Raw genomic sequence first — 14,439 nt, 5'->3', positions numbered from 1 at the left:
CTGCCAGTCTTAAAGGGAAATGAAAAAGGTTTGATGAAAATAAAGTGTAATACACATGTTATACAAGCTGGTATTACCAATACGCAATATTTCAACTCGGTTTGGTTGCAGCGCCGATCCCTGTATACTTCCCGAACAGGAAATCGGCCAGAAGGCACATCCGGGCTGAAAAAAAACAGACAGCCGAGCTGAAAGAACAGACATTCAGGCTGACGTGGCCGTGATCAGCAGTGCCAAGGTGATGAACACATGAAACGACGGCATACCAGTTCATCACAACATCAACCCATGAAGATATATAGATCTGTAGAAACAGTCTATTCGATCCGCATACTCTTCCAAGATAGCACTCCCACTTATCCAGACTCATAATCTACACAATCAAGTCACCATGTCCGGTCTTGCCTCTGTCGCCAACCCGCTCGATCCCAACCCGACCGCCATCCAGGTCTACTATGCCACTCAAGATAAGAACCTCGCCATGCAATTCAAACCCAGTGGCGCGACGCGGATCAACCCTGGCGTATACCACCCCGCCGCCAACGACTACCCAGGCTACATTTCCAGTCCGTCCCATCTGGCCGTGGGATACTTTCAAGGCGCTCAGTTCGTAGTCGGCTACACGAAGCCTAAAACAACGGAGCTTAAACCAAAGGGAACGGGTGAAGCAGATTCGACGGATGGAAATTCCGACCGGGCAGAAACGGAAAATATCAGTATCATCAGTCCGGTTTACGAACCTATTATCTTTGGTGTAGGGCTGGGCAAGAGGGCTCTCACATTTACTGCGAACAACGACATCGCGTCCATCTGGTATCTGAAGTAAGCAAACATTACGCACAAATGCATTTCATCCAAAGGCTAATAAAAACGCAGCAAAGATGACAAAAATCGAATTGTTCTGCAAGAGTACAAACTCAACGAAAGAATCCCAGCCAACGACGCGAAAATGAGCAACATCGACCCCTCATCTTCTTTAGCGGGCTATATCGCAGGTGACGATGTGTTTGTGATCTATCAGACCCCGGCCAAAGACCTTTTCGAGTACAAGTCTGGCGAAGATTGTATGTTTCATGATCATGATCATCATGGAAAACACAGCTAATTATATATTCAGGGTCTCAAATTGGCACCGTAGCTGCCCCTGCGCCGCAAACCACCCTGGCTGTCAACTACGTTGAAGAAAAGAAAACAGCCTACCTTTACTACCGAACGGAAAAGGGAGAGCTCTACCGCATGGCCAGAAAGGTGGATGGAAAATGGAGCGATACGAAGAAGATCAACACCAAAAGCGTCGCGGTGGGTCCGACCAGCCAGTTGGCTGTCGTCTATTCGAACGGCATCAACCATATCTACTGGGTTCCCGAGAAAAGAAAGGACCCCATGGCGGCTACAGACGACCTGAAGTAATGGAATCAGCCGTGAACATACTTGATATTCCTCGTATAGACACAAGATCAGCAACCATCTGCCCTGAATCTTCAAAAACCAGAATTGTATGCTCTGTCTAAAATTATACAAACATCGTAGCCATAGCCTTCTACTTTTCTCTCTCCTCCATAATCGGTCTTCTCAACTGCAAAAACCCCTCGACAGCAGTATACGGCCCATTCTCAAAACCCGGCTTCTTCCAATTCACCAACTTGTCGATCCCATACGAGTTGAAGACGGGCGGATGCTCAGCTGAGGCCGGATCGACATACGCTTGTAGCCAGTTCCACTCGCCCGCATCCAACGCGGGCAGTGCGACATTGACCGGGGGTTCTTTGAGCGAGTTCTCCAATGTCAGTGGGCGACTGGCATCATAATCCTGCACGTCTTTTGTGAGTGTGACGGGCCCGGCATGGAAGAAGGCCGTCATGCGCTTCATGGCTTCCTGCCAGGTCCACGGAGCCAGCTGTAACGCCCGGGCGGGGAGGAAGGAGGAGTACGCGTGCACAGCCGTGAAGGGATCGACAAGGGCGCCTAATACTTGCAGATGGCTGTTGCGTTGGTCGTCATACTGGGCGGGGCTGATGGTCTCGTCGGTGGCCGACAACGGAGACTGCCAGAAGGGGGTGAAGGTGGGGTAGTCTTCGCTGGTGATCTCTTTGATGGGATTCTGAGAGTCGAGGCTGGTGAAGTAGGTGTGGATCGTGTCGAGGTTCAGCTCGCTGCCTTTCTCTGGCTTGCCTGTCTCTGGTTGGGGCTTCAGGTCAAAGTAGGCCACCAGGCCGTCGTATTCGCGCTCTTTGTCGCCCAGTTTGACTTGGAGTTGGTAGTGTAGTAGGTCCTTCAGTGGTTCCTTTCGCTTTGAATTCGTCGATTGATTGCTCAATGGCTGTTGGTCCAATTCCAGTGACCAGCCCATGTTTACCAGTGCCAGTGGCTTCCCAACAATTGCGGTCAGATACTGTGCGTATGAACTTGGGGGAGGAGGCAGCTTGTTCAGTGCCACCTCGACCATCTTCCAGAACTCTTTGATATAGTGTTTGTCGCTCAGTTTGTTAATCAGAGCGTCAAACTGCATCCGGTCTGGCGATTTGTCTTCTGCTTCATTTGCATCTGCTATGAAAGGCACCCACTTCGGCTCTTCTAGCACTCCGTTAGGCCCGCCTATCCTAACCTCACGATAGAACGTGCCATTCGGAAGGAAGAACTGTAGACTCTGGTCGGCGTAGTTGGTGACCACCCATCCCCAAATCGGATTCTCCCACTCACTCGCTGGTCGCCAGTGAGAGATGGCGTTCTCGTCCAGAGTACGTTTCACAAATTCCGCATTCAAACGACTGTTTTGGTTGATCTGTGGCGGCACTTGGATAAACTCACACAGCCCTTCGTTGTTCTTGATCACCGTGTTGGCGTGGCTGTCCACCGTCTGTGGTTCGAAAAAGTCACTGATGCTGGGATACATCGGTGGAGGGCCTTCCTTCCGAGGCTGTGGATCGATGCCCACCAGAGTCTGGCCGAACTTGTCGATGATGTTCAGCTTGCGGAATCGAAATTGGCCGTGGGTAACTGGTTTGAATGGACAGTGGTCGTCTGTGAATGCCACCATGCCAGCGTACGGAGTCAAGGCCGACTGACCGTAGATCATTTCAAGGTTTTCCTTGGTGAATCCAAGACGATTGAGAATTGCATCGCCAATTGCTGTGAATTTGTCGCTGCCACCTCCGATCTCCTTGTTCAGTGGCTTGATATGGGTTCCGTGGGCCATGGTGAGCAGACCGTCTGTAAACCCAGTCAGCGGCGCAGAGAGATACGGCAGCGTCTTGACGGCCCTGCTCAGTTCGTCTCGCTCTTTCTTCTTGAGAAATTTGTCAAGAACGCTGGGTGAAGTATCAGAGAACAACTGTTTGATCTTTGCATCAAGAGAAAAGCTCGGTTGAGGAAGCACCAGCACTCGACCAGATAGAATACGCGTATCGTGAGTACTCGGGGGTCCTAATTCCTCCCAGAGAGGCTTGCTGCTGTTGATTCCGTATCGAACCTGCTTGACGTCTGACACTCGCTTGGTGTATTCATCAAGAGACCAGTGTTCAAATGGGATGTGCGTGTATTCGGCTTCCCACTCCATGTACAGAGGGCGCCATGGCTGTCGTCCACTGGATCGATCTCTTGGATAGCCATCTACCTTGTCATGGAACTGTGGATGAATCTTTCCAGCTGGGGGCGCCGATAAGGCTGTGTCTCTTGTCAATTCAAAGAATTCTTTCAGCAAGACCTCACTCGCCGTCAACATCTCTCCCGTCATGGCTGTGTTCAATCTTTCCTTCATCAAATTAATTAAGGCTGACAGACCATCAGGAATGTCAGATGAATTGTCTATGGCTTGCTTTGGTAAACGTGCAGTGACCTTGTCAAGATAGTCCGACGGCCAGCCCTGATCAATGCCTCCGATGAGCAGAGTCGGGTCAGCAGCACGATAGTAGAAAGGCAACGTTCCCGACTTGGACTTTTTGAGCGTCGCTTTTTCACGCATGGACTCGATTTTACGCTGCAGAGCAGTCATCTGCTGATCGGCCCGTTTGATTCTCTTCAAAATATTGTCCGTAGCATCCTGAAAGTCGCGATCGTGGTCATGCGTGTCCTGATGCGTCGGATCTGAGAAATACTTCCACCACGTCGAGAACATATCCCACCGCAGCTGCAGACTCGCTCGCTGGCAGGCGTCAAACAGCCGTTGGGTCTGATTCAGCTCATTCAGGTCTTTCTGACTCGCCTCATCTGGTTGAATCGGTTGGCCATTTTTGTCCTTCGACTCATCGTCGGCCAGGAAATACTGAATACCACCGGGAGCTCGCACAAAGTTCCAGTTGTACACTGTATCCTTGGCCTCTCGCTGTCCTTCAACTCCATCATCTCGGGCGTGCATTAGAGATTGAATGGCGAGGATATACTCTTCCAACTTGGCTATCGCGTCGGTATTACTCCCCTTTTCCTTTCGCGCGGTGCAATAACTGATCAGCGCATCCAACGGGGTAGTGCCGACTGACGTTGCTGGAAGTTTCTGATTCTGAAGACGCTTAGAAAAGGTGTTGGCAGGAATTGCCTTGGGCTTCTCTTCATGGTTCCAGTTGACGTCGTACATGGCTCCGTGGCAGACCAGACGAACAGGATCTTTCGCTGCTAGCCAGTCCCCACCATTCTGCAACGACATAAACAACGCCTCCAGTCTTTCCGAATGAGGTCTTTCATCTCCTTCCATCCACAGCGGATCAACCTTTTCATCAGTATGCCAGCCAATCAGATAATAGTCGGCATTCGCAGCCTGAAGGTCCTTTGGATCAGACGAATTCCCATACTGAAAGTTATCCACCATACTGAACACATTCGAATTATGTAGTTGAAAGTCCGCAAAGAGCTGGTTACCACTGCGCAAAAGACTGATATTCGGCGGATTCTCCTGTGGCTCATTCTTCCACTCTTTCAGCGGCGTCTTGCGGCCGATAAACACCTCTGCCTGTTTCTTCACGTCGACCTCTTCACCAGCAGCTCCGACAATGAACGGCGACACATCAACCTGCAGGTCATAATCCGCAGGAATATTATCCAAATTCCACTCATAGTCACTCTCAATAACCCAAGCGTCATATTCTTGAAAGCTCCCCCTAGCCCCCGGCGGCTGTATACTCTCCAAATCCAACCGACGAACAACCATCCACCGCGTAGGCGGCTGGATATAATCCGGCGTAACAGAATCCGGGTCCTTTTCATCCTCCTTCTCATCCCCGGGTAACCCATGTCTCAACCGCTCATTGTTTCTCCGTTTCGGCGGCACAGAGCTCGTAGATGACACGCCTGCTCGATACGCCCTGGGCAGCGTCCAGTGCAGATAGACACCGTGGCGATTGCGACGGGGCTTTCCAGGATAGGTTCCCAAATCTGTCATGCGGGTGTTGATATCCGCAGGGGCGGTATTGTGCAGATCAGCGTGGCCCTGGACGTCGCTTTGGGCTACAAAGTCGTTGAAGCGGAGGAAGGTGTAGTTTGGCTGGGTGATGGGGCAGATGCGGGCATTGCCGTCGTTGGGTTCACCACAGACTTTGGGATTGAGGACAAATGCGTCCAACTGGACGGGAACGAGGAGGGGAGGGCTCATTTTGATGGGAATATGAATTGGATAGAATGTGCTAGCCTGGGAGAATGGGGGTGCTTATATAGAAGGTGGTGTACATAAATTACACGCTAATCATCATACAAAACAGGTGAAACTTTCAACAGTGTCTCGCCATATCTGATTTAAAATACACATAAGAGCGTAATTTACCCCACGAATTGGTAATCACGTTAAAATTATCACACCAATTTTAGATTTTCAGATCAGCTGGTGAATTTATCTGATTAACAGAAAAAAGCGCATCAGACAGCTTATGTGTCAAGAGGGGTCATCCCTGATGTAACAGACACTCCTCCTAAGAGTCCCTGGTCAGGTCACCATAAGTAATTATTGCACTAGGATTGCTCACGTGTTATAAGGTTTTTTTTTAAACTTTGCCAGGTGCAGTGCTACTTATTTTAAGGCCAGGGCATACGGGGTATTATTATAGAGAGAGAGAGTTATAGTAACAATGTGATGTAATGACCCAAGTTTGCCGATCACTACACATATATGTATATATATAGTCAACATTGATTTCAAAATTACTATATCAATCACGCTCCGCCTAATCGTATAATAATCCTCCAAAGCATCATTGTAAAAACACAGCCCAGGAAAATACCAAGTGAAAATTCCCCATGAAATGATTTTAAAACTGAGAGGACAGCAAGTACTGCTGTTATAAGAAATAAAAAAGCACTCCACGTTGTGTGCGTTGACGTTTGGGCCAGTAAGTTCCATAAAAACTTCAAAAGCAGCCAACATAGCAGCATGAATTGTGAAGGGATTCGTATCCAGGCATTGTCATGCTGACACAGAGGGACTCGCGAATCCATGTCGTGGCCCAATAGATTGGCTGTTAATTGGTTGTTTTCGATATCAAAATCGAGTATAGCTCGTTCAAGGCCACCACTTGCGAAGTTATCGAATGTATATTTCCTCATGAAATGATCTAGAATACCCATTGCGATGTTTTGAAAGCTTAGCTGGTATATTTCGGTGCTAGATTCGTCAGCTAAAATGATAGTGAATGGATTGAATATGATATACTGACTATTTAGGGCTTATTTCCACAAGATCGATAAACTTTGGTCCGTGGATGTTTCGATAGGTACCGAGGAAGTCCAAACTCTGTCGCCGTATATGAGAGGTCCCGGAACCGACTTCCAATATGTTGTTATAACTTCAAGAAAAAACGAATCGCTTCGGCCGCGCTTCGGAGAAACCCGAAGCAAACACGTCAATGCGGGGTTGATCGTGACAGCTCACACGCTTACAGGTGTAGCCACAGGGAAATGAGGCTACGAGCTGGAGCAAAATTTTCTAATAAGCTCCTCGATCTCCCGATCTCATCATAAATTCACTTGCAAAATTTCACAGGATGGTGGATCCGTTCACGATTATCGGTCTCGCCTCGAGCATTATAGCCTTTGTTGACGTTAGCATCAAGCTCGTGTCCCAGACAAAAGCAATTTATGACTCTTGCCATGGCACAACCACTGAAACACACGAGATTGAAGTCATTCTCAAAGATATCCGAATGAAAAATGCTGAATTCCGCCACCACACTGAAAGCAATTACAGGCCGCTCCCTTATGAGAAGCATATATTGGATATGGTGGCAGAATGTGAACGATTAGGCAGCGAGCTATCTGATAAACTGAGAAAGCTCAAGATGCGAGACGGGAGACGGTCGAAAACAGTAGAAAGTTCCCGTGTAGCCCTGCAGAGCTGGTGGAAAAGAAAAGATATTGTAGCCTTACAGGACCGCCTGATGGCTCTGGATGGTAGAATTAGGATGAGGGTCAAAGAAGCTCTTGACGGGTCAGTCGGTTTATTATTTCTGTATTTCCATATTTAAACCTAAATATGGATTGTGAGATGACAGCAAAAGGACTTTTGCTGACGAGACAACAGAGATATCTTATCCGAGATAAAGGCTCTTGGGAATGAGCACAAGAAGCTAAATGTCAACTATTGTTCAAAGCTCGACGATCTTCGAAACACGATTATTTCTCTGACAGAAGCCGACGACAACATTCCAGAACGATTGGAAAGCCTAAAAAATGATCTGATATATCTTGAGAAGGAGCGCAAGGACCGCCAAAGAGAAATAGAAGTTATTCGCAGCTTACATTTCCACATCATACGACGGCGATGGTCGGAAATCAAGGACGCCGGCCAATTCACGAACGATTGGTTGTTTGATCGATCAAAAACAACATTTCTCGACTGGTTAGAGTCCGGTGATGGCATATACTGGATCAGTGGCAAGGTAGGCAACGCATTTATTCTCTTACACATCCAGGGTGTTAATAAGTGAATTCTAAACAGGCAGGAAGTGGGAAGTCGACCCTCATGAAATTTGCATCCGATAGCAGGAATACGTTTCACGCTTTGAAGAAATGGTCTTCTCCAGCTCAGCTGCACATCGCAAGCTATTACTTCTGGTATCAAGGGTTTCCCAAGCAAAAGTCCCAGGAAGGACTGCTCCAATCTTTGCTCTATCAAATATTGAAGAGCGTCCCGGATTTGATACCGAAAGTGTGTCCAGACCACCTGGAATATGAAGATTGGCACTTCCAGGAGCTGAAAGCCACATTCAGCCGAATTTCAAATCTTGGTGCTCTGCCTGTGAAATTCTGCTTTTTCATTGATGCGCTCGACGAGTACAACGGGGACGAAAAGGATATTGTCAAGATGATCTCATTTTTGTGCCAATCTGCATACGTGAAGATATGTGTGTCGAGTCGACCTTGGAGAATTTTCGAGGATGCTTTTCAGGAAAGTGGGCGGACCTTAGCTGTCCAGGACTTCACCAAGGGGGACATGAAAAGGCACGCCTTTCAGGAGCTACAGGTTGAAAGATTCCGGCACCTGGACGACCGCGAGAAACTCTGTGAGGAGATTATTACGCACATTTCCGAAAAAGCTCAAGGAGTTTGGCTCTGGGCCTCTTTGGTCATTCGAGCGCTGGTACATGCCGTGGAACATGATGAAGGGCCCTCCAAATTAAGATCCATACTCGAGGAATTCCCGCCAGACTTGGAAACATACTTCCAGAGTATCATCTCACGGGTCAAACCCACTTACCGGGAGGAGATGGCGCGCATTTTCTTGATTACTATAGAAGAGGTCCAACCCTTGCCCTTGTTTGCATTCTCTCTGCTAGAGAAAGAGATGGAAGACGACCGCTACGCTATAAAAGCCCAAGTCTCGCCGGTGAAAACATGGGACTCTGACCAGGTTTGGAAATCCAGGATTCATAATCGATGCCTTGATCTTCTTGTAGTCGGTGATGGACTACATCCAACCTTTCATCAGCATCCAGTAGACTTCCTGCATCGTACCGTTCGGGACTTCCTGCAGGATTGTTACTATGGGGAGTTGACGAAAGAGCTCAAGTCACCTTTTAACCCTCTGGTTTCTCTCTGCAGAATGTCTCTTTTCCTACTCAAGGTGCTACCGAACACAGAATTGCGGAATAAGGAAGGCCTCAACAAAGTCTTCGCGGTTGTTGATGAGCTTCTTTACTACGCCCATGAAGCCGAGAAAAGAGTCCAGTCGGAAGAATTCTCTCTTGTAGAAGTCTTGGATGAAGTCGATCGAGTGAACTGTCATTACGCCCGTAATGCCTCCATAAAACGACACTGGACTAATGCAAGGGATACTCCAGCGGGTAGCGGTTGGAACCAGTATCACGATTATGGAAATTGCAATTTCCTGGCGCTCGCCGTACAGGCCCGCTTGGTCACATATGTGTCTACAAAACTACAACCGGACTCGCGACGCCTGCAGAAGGCTGGGAGACCCCTTCTGGATTACGCACTCCGCCCACGACGTGTCACGGCCTTCCAAATGCCGTATCATTCACAAAGAGACGAGCCTAGCGTTGATATTAATATGGTGCGTCTGTTGTTGGAGCATGGGGCAGATCCAAACCAAAAGGTTCATGTCTGTCACGGACTCACGGTTTGGGCTCTTTTCCTCCTGTCTTGCTCTTCTCAGATTAACAGACGGGAAGGGCTGTCCCCATCTTTGGGGGGGGCTTGGTATGTAGCGTGCGAAATGCTCATCCAGTATGGCGCAAAGCCGAATTGCTCGTTTGGGTTCGATGATATGACCGTGCATAGCACACTCTGTAAGATATTTGGTAATGACAAGGCTTATAAATTGTTGGCGGAAATGCAAGTCATACAGGCACAACGTTCGAGAAGTTCATGGCTGTCAGGCTGGTGGCTTCCCAAGATGCAATGGTTCGATTCAACATCTTAGAAGTATAAGCACCTCTTCATAGACACCCCGATTCAAGATAATCCGCTTTTTGTTTACATCCCATTAGAGGAATAGTTGTTCCCTGTCACCAAGTAATTAGCAATCTTTCTTCGAAGGGATCTCGAATCGAGATGCTCGAGCTGAACGACCAAAATGCCTTCGTTGTATATTGATACCACCATCTTCCCACGCCGCCAGAGACTGCTGGTGTATACCCGTCAGAAAGTTACAAAGAATACCCTGCGTGCGTATCAGATACTTTCCCAGCCCGGGATTCTACGTTCATCCCGAACAACGTGGGTTCAGATGAACCTTCGGTCTAGATGACGAGCCCGTGGTTGACTGCCAATACCCAATACAGTCCTGAAATCCGACTGCTTGGATAAAGGTCGATGATGTAGCCACACGGTATGGATAATTTCCCAGGGCCAGTGCAATTTCTATATGGTGCCCCACCACAAGCTGTAACTTGGCTTCGGTGATCTACAGGCATCGAAGCACGGCTATTTATGGATAAATTCAATTTCCCCGAGGCAGTCAATTTTAATATGGTGCCGACTCGCCACCTATGTCACAGCAAGAAATATGCTACTGTCCATTAGTCTGGATGGTTAGTTCTGTCACAATAGTCAGTGATATCTAAACCAATTACATTCAACAAATCTATTAGTAGTGAATGGTCACAACTGAGGGTTTCTAAAAAAGCATTGCTCGCATACAACGAGCCCTGGGGGATGGGGCAAATGTATTGATCAGACTCCCGGCCACGTTTCCAGAAAGTGAGGCTGAAAGTTGCTTTCCAATGGCGCATCGTATGCAGCAACAATCACACGGGGACTGGTTCTCGACCTTGAGAGGCTGTAGAAGTGGAGCCTAGGTCTCAGCCTCGTGATAAGGAAATACAGACTTGGTCATGGCGAGCAAACAAGCTTGCCTTCGGTTTACATCATTGAATAGATTACATCTCGCTCTCGATGTTGAAAAATCACCTAACCGCGCAGTATGTACCTCTCCTGCACTGTAACCGGGATGCTGCAGAGCTGAACTGCGCCTGCAGCGACTGTACGTAAGACTACCCGACGGTCCGACCATTGTTTTGCCCACGTTATGTTAGTTGAACACAGATGCAGGATATAAGAAACGGCAAACAATAAGATGTCAGTTAGAAAAAGGAGCTATCAGTTGGGTCGCCATTTTTCGATCAAGCCGCCCAGGCGGGGTCGGTCTTTTAAATCGCAGCCACTCATATACTCCGACCTTTGCTGCATATAAACAAAAGCTGATACAAACTTGGTCAAATGATAGTAATTCGTGTGGAAAATGAGCCACGACAGCGCCATTTGATTTTTGTCTGGCTGTTTTTGATGTCGGGGCGTGGCCGATGGCTGTTTTGTATGTATTTTCGGGATAACTCCGGGATTATTGCTCTTTCCCTTTTTATATATACGTGCATAATGAGTAGAAGGAACAATATTTAGTAAAAAAAAGCATTATTCTTAGGCTTGTCACGGCATAAATGGTCATCGTCCACCATGATAGGTACCTGCTCAGCAATAAGGAGGTGGCTGTAACTCTCATACTGGAAATGGTAGCTACAGTTCTGGCGATCCAGTAGAACTTGTCGAGAAACCGAGAAGCAAACCCGCCACTTTATCTGATCGCTCTCGGGAATGAAATAAATCGACAGCCGAAAACTGCATTTCCTCGTAAAATCCAGTTGCGATCGCAATTTAAAATTCAAGAACAACGGTGTCGGAGTATTGTTTCGAGGACAACATATGGAATAATTCCGAAGAAATCCGAAAAGATCTCGATGCCCGAGAGGCTCAGAAGCAGTCCATCCCCACTGCACTACAGTCCTTTTTGCCGGAATACGACCACGAATTAGGTTCCGATCACATCGGGGCGATCAAACAAGGCCCCCCACCATAGCCTTGAACGCGCCATGAGTGCCCCGCCGAGGCACCCTCAGCTGAGCAGGTCAACCTGGGATATTTTCCAAGGAAGGTGTTATCACAGCTACACTATCTGCCAAATCAGATATGCAGTAACCAGCGATTACCCACGATGGAAAACTTGGCTGTCCAATAAGTAAACTAAGCAATAGCCTTGCGTCTCGACTTTCCGCTCCTGAATTAGTTTACGCATATGGTCCCATAGAACATACCGGTCTATTCTAGGACACTGCTTTCAGCCCCGGAATGCAAAAAAAAAAAAAAAAAAATGATACAACAGAATATCAACGATTGATGCTGGCAGTCGGAGCCTCCGAGTCCCTGCTGGTTAGCGCATATCTGTTCGGACGATCTTTTTCTGAATGGCGGAAATGCTACCTAGTAATACAGTATGCAGGTTTTGAACAGTTCCCATAATTTAAGCCACTGGGAGGAAACTGGGAGCGTAATGGCGACTTTTATATTCCATACACGTATCTCAAATACTGCTACAACTTCTGGACTACTAAACTTGTTCAAGGTTAGATAATCGGCTTTTTATATAGGACGGGGCGGGGGGAACGTGAAAACTGTTAGTAGTGTTCGGTAAGTAATAGAAATCGAATAATTAGATATTACTTCCAGTAGATGCCAAAACTCCTTTAATTGTAGAAGATTTAGACCTCACAGTTGCTGAACTCAGGCTTCTATTAATTGCTGTAGTTTCATTTGACTTCTGTTCGCATCACATTGTGTGCGAAGAAGCATAAGGTTACTTGTACATACATAGCCGGGCTCGCGTTCAGGGCCTTTACTAAACCATACTCCAACAGGTGAACTACATAGGTAGTACTGGTAGTTGGGTGACCACCAGCAAATCATTGCTGCTGTTTTATGATTTTTGCCCCTCCCCTCCGACCCCCAGGCTTTCCCCGCCTTTGATGAGTAGGCAGAGAAATAGATGCATCTTATTACTGCTGACTGCTATCTGTACAATCTGTATTGAGTAATAATACCCAATGTCGGCCCAATGCCGGTGAGTGGGGACTTAATTGCTGGCTGGCAAATTAATGAGTCTTCTTGGTACAGGCATTAATGTTAATACAAATGAGCGGAAATTAGAGCAATAATATATGTGAATGTGTAGATATGCATGCGCATGTCCTGTCTGTTCCCTATAATTCTGGGTGTCAACGTCAGGCAAAAAGCAGACTAATGCTAGTCAAAGGAGTCACCACGTATATTTCTATATAATGGCTCTGTGGTCTGAAACGAGCATGTTATCTAGTACTATTACTTTGTCTATTCAGACTGTTTGAATCATCCAAGTTAGCGTATACTCAGCACACTCCACACATTAGTACTCCCCTTCCTCAAGCACCATGGCAAACGTGGAAACAGCTCTCAGTCTTTTCCAATTTTCTATCGAGACCCTGGGCCGCATCCAACTCGCGCGCGAGTTCCAAGACGACTTTGACACGCACCAGTTGAAGCTCGACATTATCCAGCTTCGACTTTCCCGCTGGGGCGAACTTGCCGGAATTAGCACGGTTGACAACGCTCAAAAGAACGCAAATGAATCTCAGCATCAGGCTACTCTGACCGCGGTAAAGACCATCCTCGGCGAAATTCAAGACTGCCTGGTGAAGGCTCGGCGGGAGGCGGAAAAGCTTCGTAAGAAGCTCGATCTCCACGGCGCTGAAGCGCTTGATCCAGAATCATGCCTGCCTATCGATTTGAAGAAGATTCGGACCCGGTTCATGGAGTCACTTCGAAAACGAAAAGTGCAGGCCGTCAAGGTCGGCGAAAGCATCAAATGGGTCTTTTACAAAAAGGAGCATTTTGACAAGTTTGTGGCGAACATTTCTGAGCTTCTCGACGGGCTTGAGAAGACTATCCCTGAGGAGGATCGCGAGAAGCTCCGTCAGCTTAGTGATGAAGAGTGCAAAGGGATCAGCAAGTCTAATATGGAGGAGCTCAAGGATATTGTTGAAGGATGCGATCCATGGCTGGAGAGCTCTGTTGATGAGAAGCTTGCCAGTGGCGCTGGGACTGTTATTAACCAGTCTCATAATACCGGCAGTACAGTTGGAATCCACCATGGCGATAACAAAGGTGTTAGCTATGGTGCTAATAGCACGCAGACAAACACATTCAGCTAATTAGGCCGTCGACGGTTAGCTATAGTGATGGTTCTATTATTATTGGTTATTTTGCACATCATTTATCAGCTATACTTCATTTATCTTATTTCCAAAGCAAATAATTATGTCTATGCCATAACTAATAATATTAACAGAACGAGTAGCAGATAAACTATGATGCTATTGTTGAAAAGCATGATTGTAATAATAATTTACTAGGATGGAGAGTGTAATGAATTTACAGCATAATTTTCAACGTACAAGTGCACCTAGCTATGCCCCACCCTTGAGCAATGGCTTTGAAGCATTTGATAAACTATGCGTCTATTAAATTGACTCATCTTAGTTTTCAGCTCGCACCTACGGGGAGGCAGCGGAATGCCCAAATGCTGCATAGCGTCGACCAATCAACCCGCTCCACATGCTAGAACTGTTGATCCCGGCGGGCATCAGCCGTACGGTCCGAACCGTCTTGGTTGGCAGGAATAGTGGAGATGGGTCATTT

General features: G+C 47.4%; 5 protein-coding genes across 5 annotated transcripts; 3 read left to right on the top strand and 2 right to left on the bottom strand.

Annotated features, from left to right (window-relative positions):
* Positions 1-391: 391 nt before the first annotated feature.
* On the top strand, positions 392-1,410 carry ASPWEDRAFT_166186 (uncharacterized protein; the record flags this gene model as incomplete). The annotated part of the gene is made up of 3 exons (XM_040829950.1): positions 392-822; positions 877-1,064; positions 1,118-1,410. 3 exons carry the CDS (start codon positions 392-394, stop codon positions 1,408-1,410), a joined length of 912 nt encoding a protein of 303 aa, XP_040693776.1.
* A 130-nt stretch (positions 1,411-1,540) lies between these two features.
* On the bottom strand, positions 1,541-5,581 carry ASPWEDRAFT_100772 (uncharacterized protein; the record flags this gene model as incomplete). The annotated part of the gene is made up of 1 exon (XM_040827331.1): positions 1,541-5,581. One exon carries the CDS (start codon positions 5,579-5,581, stop codon positions 1,541-1,543), a length of 4,041 nt encoding a protein of 1,346 aa, XP_040693775.1.
* Positions 5,582-6,104: 523 nt separating this feature from the next.
* Positions 6,105-6,711, bottom strand: ASPWEDRAFT_33432 (uncharacterized protein). The gene is made up of 2 exons (XM_040833786.1): positions 6,636-6,711; positions 6,105-6,583 (listed from the first exon to the last, which is right to left on the bottom strand). The coding sequence occupies exon 2, from the start codon at positions 6,544-6,546 to the stop codon at positions 6,136-6,138; it is 411 nt and encodes a 136-aa protein (XP_040693774.1). The 5' UTR covers positions 6,547-6,583; positions 6,636-6,711; the 3' UTR covers positions 6,105-6,135.
* A 251-nt stretch (positions 6,712-6,962) lies between these two features.
* ASPWEDRAFT_101861 (uncharacterized protein) lies at positions 6,963-9,856 on the top strand (the record flags this gene model as incomplete). Its single annotated transcript, XM_040827423.1, has 3 exons — positions 6,963-7,413; positions 7,492-7,856; positions 7,916-9,856. 3 exons carry the CDS (start codon positions 6,963-6,965, stop codon positions 9,854-9,856), a joined length of 2,757 nt encoding a protein of 918 aa, XP_040693773.1.
* Positions 9,857-12,984: 3,128 nt separating this feature from the next.
* On the top strand, positions 12,985-14,069 carry ASPWEDRAFT_33430 (uncharacterized protein). Its single transcript, XM_040833785.1, has one exon. It carries the CDS (start codon positions 13,173-13,175, stop codon positions 13,950-13,952), a length of 780 nt encoding a protein of 259 aa, XP_040693772.1. The 5' UTR covers positions 12,985-13,172; the 3' UTR covers positions 13,953-14,069.
* The last annotated feature ends 370 nt before the right edge of the window (positions 14,070-14,439 follow it).

This window comes from Aspergillus wentii (genome assembly GCF_001890725.1).
Source record: "Aspergillus wentii DTO 134E9 unplaced genomic scaffold ASPWEscaffold_1, whole genome shotgun sequence".
Lineage (NCBI taxonomy): Eukaryota > Fungi > Ascomycota > Eurotiomycetes > Eurotiales > Aspergillaceae > Aspergillus > Aspergillus wentii.
The sequence above is the reverse complement of the archived record's forward strand: the minus strand, read 5'-3'. Positions and strand labels throughout refer to the sequence as shown.

Bases quoted from the DNA above. Each gene is read 5' to 3' on its own strand.
- ASPWEDRAFT_33432 (XM_040833786.1), bottom strand. From the start codon at position 6,546: ATGGGTATTCTAGATCATTTCATGAGGAAATATACATTCGATAACTTC.
- ASPWEDRAFT_33430 (XM_040833785.1), top strand. From the start codon at position 13,173: ATGGCAAACGTGGAAACAGCTCTCAGTCTTTTCCAATTTTCTATCGAG.